A 7,861-nucleotide genomic window follows, 5' to 3' on the forward strand; every position below is an offset into this window, starting at 1 on the left:
CCATCTATTTTAAAGTCCTGTGGCTGAAACACAACATGGGTGCATAGAAGGAGTTCTGAAACAACGGCTGGATGAAAAGTGTCCTCAAAACGGTAATTTTTTCGGTTTGTTTCAGTCACGTGACATTGACGTGCAAAACTTAAAGTTTTTAAAACCACTGGGATCATAAATGCATCCAATGAAGGGGAAGCCTTCAAGAACGTGGAGTTATCAATGTTAAAAGTTCCCCTTGTCATATTTATGAGTCTTCTCTCTGTCATGAGACGGTCCACCTTTTCTTCGATAAAGATGGAAGTGTGCACAAGCATGCGCACTCCTATACTTTCATTGTAGCTCACATCACAGGAAATATTCACCGCAATGTTGAAGGAATCGAAAATTATCATATTATTTATAGAGAAGATCTCTGATTTTATTTTGTCTTGCACTATGAGCAGCAAAAGTTCCGGAGGAGTTGAGGAGTGACCTTCCAGCGAAAATGACAGCACGTATAGTAGATTTCCCGTATGTTTAAGCAGAGGCTCACACTGGTTTCCCACAAGTGTTTTTCCAGGAAAACATGTCAAGTTGTGTATCATATTCTGTCAACATAAAAAAAAACACTTTGTTAGCGATATAATTCTCACATATTGATCCTCAAATCACTTTTTATAATGGCAGTGTACATGTAAAACATGGATAACAGTGGATTTGGGCAATAAACTACCTTCTTTGGAAAGTTCTCACAGCAGTGGAGACAGATTGAAATAACTCACGATATGATTAATTTGTCTGTAACTTTGTTTGAATCATTGGACAATAATTTTCAAAGAAATTGTTACAAAATGACGTCGTTATGTCTGAAAGAGAAAATACACAAATTTTATAATATTCATATTGTGGCGTTTTAGAGTGAATATCCCCATCTTTTTGGACAATTTTTTAAATTCAAGACGTATTTATATGTACAAAGGTATATTATATTATTATTATTGGCATTTAAACTAATAAATGATCTATGATCTATTTTTTTTTGTAATTTAGCCAAAACATAGCACAACTGTTGACATTTTTTTTCTGTATGACCCGTTTTTTCAGTTTCCGAAACTAAAATATAAATTCTAAAAAATGAATTAAATTAAAAATAAACGACAAGCTAACAGTATTTTACATATTAACAGCTTTACGTATTACATAAATAGAAGAATTTATAGCATCACCTAACTTCGTGTAACCGGACCTAAAAACCCTATTGATCAATGAACTTTGCAACAATTTATCTAGTAATGTTGTATAAAACGTGAATATCCACTCCGTGAAATATTGACAATTGATTAAAATGTTTAAAGTAAACAGATGTTGTTGTTTTTTTTATTTCCAGGAACTATGTTTTTGCCGGGAAGGGCCGCATGTACTCATGACGTCAAAATGATAGGCTCCATTGACAGCGCGATTTTTTAAACTTTGGAATGCTATAACACAATAACAGGTCGATTATAAAAAAACACTTAAATTTGAAAACAGAGATAGCAGAACTTCACTGTCTCCTTTGTAATTTGTCTTTAATCCTGTGATAGGACAATAACTTTCCAAAGAAGGCAGTTTGAGGCTTAATAAAAAAAATCTCAGAATAAAGTATTGTACCAAAACACTTACATTTGCTTTATTGAAAATTGTATTCTCTTCATTTCCTACTTCTAGCACTCTTGTGGCTAATGCCAATGCTGGACTCTGAACAATGAATAAATCACGTACAGAATGAAAAGGGCAAATCTCTATCACCACTTGCAGTAGGTATAAACGGTATCCAATAAAAAGGTTCAATTTTTTCGTTTGCAATAGAGCAGGTCTTACAGAAAATATTCCGATAGAGTCCAAAGCCAGGTACTTCCGGTAATGCTGCACATGCAGTTGTTATGTTTTTTCCGTAGTACTGATTTTCTGCTGCTACTAGACACGTAGCTCCCTTTGTTTTATCTAAAGATGAAGGTGAAGCACTATTACAAATGTAACAGTACACATTTTTAAAATTATCATGCGATGGTAAAAATATGTCCAGATTTTCACAAGCTTGAGCAATGTCTGAGTCATATGCTGACCAAAGTCCAGTTACATTACATATACCAATGTTTTCTTTGTTACAGTAAATTGTGCTCATTTTGAACACAGTATCATGAGTGTTCGCTGGGACGATCTGAATGCGGCAATTTCTTCGCTTTGCTTGTTGAAGTATCGCCTGAACGGTAGGAAAGTAATTATAATGTGGATAGGAGTCACATTCAATAAGAAATTCCCAATGCGACGGAGAAACTAGTGACAGATTCTTTGTAGGATGATTACAGCGAAAACAGTCAAGATTTTTATAAATAACATTATCATATGTTACTGGGAGTGTACCAAATATATCGTTCACATCTGCACTGTTGCATCTATTTGCAGTGACATCACTTCCGGAAAGCTCATTGCATCTGCTAATCGCGCCAATATGCGAGGAGAAATGAGTCGGTCCTGATATTAAAGTCTCCAAACACGATGTCGTGCTATTGAGGAGAAAGTCATGACAACAAAAGGGCCTTGAGTGACGAAATAAGCAACTTTCGTCACATAGACATGTCTGATTTACGAAGAACCCTCCAGGGAATTTCGCAGAACAGTATGAATCGGTTCCATACATAGCATAGTGAAGCAAAAGAAGTTTGGTTTTGTTGAAGGATACAACGTAGTTTGACAACGTATGCACATCATCTTTATTACTGAAAACGGTAGAGTCTAAGATAGAATAATAAAAATCCAGCGCACGCTCCAATATCCGGACTCTAAACATATACGACAAGAAAGTACTTCTCTTTCCAATGATGGCATTGGCATCTTGATACCGGAAGTAGCTGGTATTGTTCCGGTTGCACAAGAAACAAAACACATTTTTATATGGCATCGTAGTTGGTGTTGCCTCCTCTTTTGTACACGCATCCAGCAATGCTGAATCATATGGTTCCCAGGAACCTGAAACGTTGCATGATGTTATGGCGTTAGTATTATGCAGAGGTGGATTACACATCAAACAAAACACATTTTTGAATCCTTTATCTTCAATGTGGTAACTTGAATGACACGCATTTGCTATATCATTGTCGTATGTGAGCCAGGTGCCTGTGACATTGCATTCAGTTACAGAAGAAATCGGGATATGCGTGGTAGACAAACACCTGTGCTTACTTGAATCATCATCTTCTTCGTACTGTACATTGCAATGTTCTTCGATTGCCTGATCTATAATGTCTCCATATGTGGACAGAAAATTAAAATCAGAGACTGTTTCGCATGAAATACCGATCCCCCAATTTGAATAATTAAAGACACCGTTACATTCAGCACAATGCTTATTACGAAACGTGAACGCATACTTATTTGATGTTACCGGTGGTTTTTGCATCAACTGAGCACTTGTAAAATTCTGATAACACTTTTCTTTCGTCTCATGTGAAGATTCATCATGGCATTCCACTATCATATGGCCTTGATCATTCCCAAATGGCGTATTTCTTATTATAAATATGTCTTGACAAATCGGTTCTGGAAACGAAAACATAATATCCGGGCAACATGTTCCACTTTGAACACAATCTTTATCGCAGCTGCACCGAGGACATAATTCTAATCCTGAAGTAGCCTGATGGGATTTGATGAAATCATAGTTCTGTTTTTCACATATATATTCCGAGCCACAAACTAGATAGTATTGGTATATTAAGTTTGTTAGATTATGAACAGTCCTGGTTGTCGATTCTTGAGTATGCCATTTTGTTGTCTTTTGGTCCATTTTAACTGACGACTCGAGTGCATCCAGTGTATTCAGAATGGTGATAAAAATTAACACAGTCTTCAAGAGTTGTATTTCCATTTGAGCTGTATTTCGCGTCATAGAACCTGTAAATACAAAATAGGTCGTCATCAATGATAGGAACCTGTTGGTGATCAGGTAGATATCAAGTGTATTTTTGTGTTGTAACAAATTCATTTTTCGCAAATAAGACTATTTTATATGTTATAGATTTAAGGTTTGAGTGTATTCAAAAACTCAGATTTTAACTTTTTTTTTTTTTTTTTTATTTATTTTCATTTTGAAACCGATAACCGTTAGGTCGACACAGGCCAATATGCGCCATACCTCTTTTAATACAGAATTTCAAAAGAATATTTAAGAACATGTGTTGCTTTATCGGAACTACACGTCCAAGTTTTTTAAGCCTTTGCAAAAAAATGTTGTCAAACAAAAACACGATAAAATTTGTGTACAACGTCAGCAACCATTATGACGTCATCGGCAATCTTCAAAGTCTTTGTGAAATAAAGAGTTTAAAAGAGTTAGGAGCATAATCATGTGCAACAATCACGAGGATATTCCACTTTGAACTAATTAATTAGTTTGGACCTAGTACATATACTACATACAGCTACACTTGAATAAATTTCGTATTTAGTAGATCCTAATATGTAGGTTATGATACAGACACAATAGAAACATGATAGGTTTTTTTATATCCAATGATTGATATACTGTATAACATGAAACGGTTGTGTATAAACTTTCGTTGGTTGCTTTTGAACCACGAATATATATATATAAATTACGAATATTGTATGTACTATAGTTATATTATTGTTCCGTGGGCTAACCACAAAAGGTTGTACCCACGAAATAATCTTAGATTTCCGAACTACATCAGACATAACATACGAAATATTGTTAACAAACAGATGGAAAACATACAGTGACGTATCTTATCCGGCAGTGATATAGACTAACACCCCCTGTCAAGTTTTGGTTGTAGATTCTTCTAGAAAACAACAACAAAACGAATGTTTGGCGAGATAATGATGTTTATCTGGTCATAGTTACCAGCTCAGTGTGTGGTGATAAGAAAAAAAACCACGTGTAGGTAAAGGTTGTCGATTAACCCTCATTTCAAGGGTAATAATCCCTATGCGGACGGTTTGAGATGTGCCAAGTGTTATGTGCCTGTATCATTTGCAAAAGTAATCTACTTCACGTTTGGTAGCAACGCAGACTCGAAAATAAGCTTAATCAATTAATCAATCAATCAATCAATCAATCAATCAAAATCAATGACTTTTATAAGGATATATTTTCACTGGTGTATTTAAAAAACAAACCCGCGAATGCGAAACGGATTTAGTCTAAAGCGAGGTCACACAGTATTTATTTAGGCATTGAACTGTTTTTGTATGGTATTTATGATCTATTTGAATGCCAGAGCTTTGCAAGCAAACAACATAATGTGCGGTAACTTAATTATCCTGGATATTGTAGTTCGGTTTGTGTTGTATTAATACGCTGAATAGTGTAGCGCGTGATAAATGGCATTTAAACGTAATCAAAAGCCCGAGCTCTCAAACAGACTATATAGTGACAATGTCAGACAAATGTAAATATATAATGTTAAATGTCATTACATGAGATTAACCATATTTTATCCGAGGCTGTAATGTGTGTATCACTGGTCCATAATGATATGATTGCTGATGGCGATTTTCCGGAACGGTTTAGTTGATTAAGCCTATGTGTAAACAGGAAAACGGTTTATGTAAATAAACATATTTTCGCGTACGATTAATTTTCGCGTATTTCTCGCGCGATTAAAATTCGCGATAATTAATCGCCGCGAAAACAAATTTCAATCACTGGTACAATATACTTTTGATGACCGTAGATCGACAAAATTTTTTGTCACGAAAAAGTCGTTAGGCATTGATGGTGTAAAGAGCATTTAGATTTGAAAATAGATAATTCCGTATGTCATTACATTAATTGTAATATTATATCTTGGGTCTTTGCGATGATACTACACAACTCTATACTAAATACCGCTTTATATCACACCACTATTGTCTGTATCGCTAGATAAGAACATTGATAATGAGGAATGTTTTTATATGCGGAAGTTTCATCCTATAATCTTAAAAATTAACACTTGAAGACCAGCAGAGGAAAGGAAACAGAAAATATTTCCTTCCCCTCGTCTATCAAGTATCTACAGCATACAACTGAGCATAATAAACACATTGACGTCAGTCATCCCAAATAGCAGCCAGTTTTCTAATGAGTTATATAATTACATTTTCTGTTGAATCAGTGTATTGTCTTAAATGTTGTAGATTAAAAGTACCTCAAGATTATTCGGTCTACGTTACTTAATTTTTAAACTCTCTGCGTTGTACAAAAGGCACCCCTCACCTGCACCTTTGAATTTAACCATTGATACAAACTATGTAGATTAATCAATAAAAACTCCATTATTAATCTATATTTCAAGTTGAATAATCTTTCCACTAAACTATTAACAGTAAATGAATCACCGGAAATTTCAAACTACAACTGTAAGGATTGAATGACGAATCAGGAAACATTATCAAGTATCTACGGAAAGCTGGTCAATACAAATAATACGATAGGAAAATGCATTGTGGCTCTCACTACTGTGATATACGTCTTACGTGAAACTTGAAGATATCAAAATAAGATCACCATACTGTTATAAAACAATTTATCTCCTGTCTCGAAATAATCAAAACATCCACACTACAAAGCATTGATAGCTTTAAATTCAAAGTGAGACACCAGTTCAACAACCTAAACATAAACAGGGGACATAAACATCTGCCATATATATATCTTTTAAATGATTGAACTATGTATTTACAAGTAAATAGTTCAAATGTGAAATACTTCTTGGTTACCTGACTTACTATAGCCTCAGTCACTTCAAATTGCTGATAAAATCTGGCTGTGGCGCGTTCTCAGTGGTTGAACGTTCCGTGTGTTTATATTTAAAACAGGTCAAAGTGATCGAGCTGAACGTTTGGCTAACCAAAGTTCTGTGCTAGCTTGTAGTGGTATGTTATTAAGAACAACATACCTTTGATATTACTTTCTATCTCCTTACTGACATGTAGATAACACTTGACTTTGGCACAAATAGTGTAGTGATATGTTTTGAGAGAACGGGTGATAGGAATACTGATAGTAAGTTCGCCATAGTGCTTGTCTCTTTATGGCAGATGTTTGGAAGTTAGAAACACAAGTGCAAACTAAAATTAGATAAAATTGAGAAGGGAAAAAAACTAATCAAAACAAATTTGTTTTTCATTCGTAAATACTTTTAACCTACTTTTTGTATATTCATAAGCAAAATTGCTTTTATCATGACTGACTGTGATCAGCATTTGTAACAGACCCAGTAGAACATTTTGTGCTTACATTTATCACCGATTCGGAATACACACTGGGAAAATGCTATTTACAAAGGATTGTTAATGAAGATACCGCCTTAATTAGAACAAATTTGAATTCATCAGTAAAGAAATGTAAGATGGCGATGCAATATCGGTCCGCTGACGTAATTAATCTGTACAGGACCAACACTATAGACCTATCAACAGCCTGTCAGCTAGCAAAACACATGAGAAGAGGTTTGCAGTGTTGATTTAGAGGGTTAGTTAAAGAAAAACATTAATATGCCATCATTTATAGTATCCTAAAGTTTTCCAAATTATCGAAATACATCCTGCATTAAATTGTCTTGTCTCTCAAGTCAACAACGCCTGTTTAAATATGTTACAATGATACTAAATTTGATAAGTAACACAAATGTATTTATGATAACACAGTAGATAACGGCATCAAGTTTTAGATAAAAGCATTAATAAAAATTATTTTATTGATGCAAATTACTTTTTTTAAATGTGTTATACATATATTGTTGTTCCTATAATAAATATAATATAAAAAGTCTTATTGCATACAAACAAGTTTATCTACTTACCAGACAGTTGACGTACATCCGCCTTTAGATAGCGATGT

The 7,861-nt window shown here is 34.4% G+C and overlaps 1 protein-coding gene across 1 annotated transcript; it reads right to left on the reverse strand.

Moving 5' to 3' along the window:
- Positions 1–420: 420 nt before the first annotated feature.
- LOC117322017 lies at positions 421–7,861 on the reverse strand. The gene is made up of 3 exons (XM_033876716.1): positions 7,824–7,861; positions 1,636–3,906; positions 421–581 (listed from the first exon to the last, which is right to left on the reverse strand). The coding sequence occupies exon 2, from the start codon at positions 3,899–3,901 to the stop codon at positions 1,727–1,729; it is 2,175 nt and encodes a 724-aa protein (XP_033732607.1). The 5' UTR covers positions 3,902–3,906; positions 7,824–7,861; the 3' UTR covers positions 421–581; positions 1,636–1,726.

The sequence above is a fragment of the Pecten maximus genome, chromosome 2 (genome assembly GCF_902652985.1).
Source record: "Pecten maximus chromosome 2, xPecMax1.1, whole genome shotgun sequence".
Taxonomy (NCBI): domain Eukaryota; kingdom Metazoa; phylum Mollusca; class Bivalvia; order Pectinida; family Pectinidae; genus Pecten; species Pecten maximus.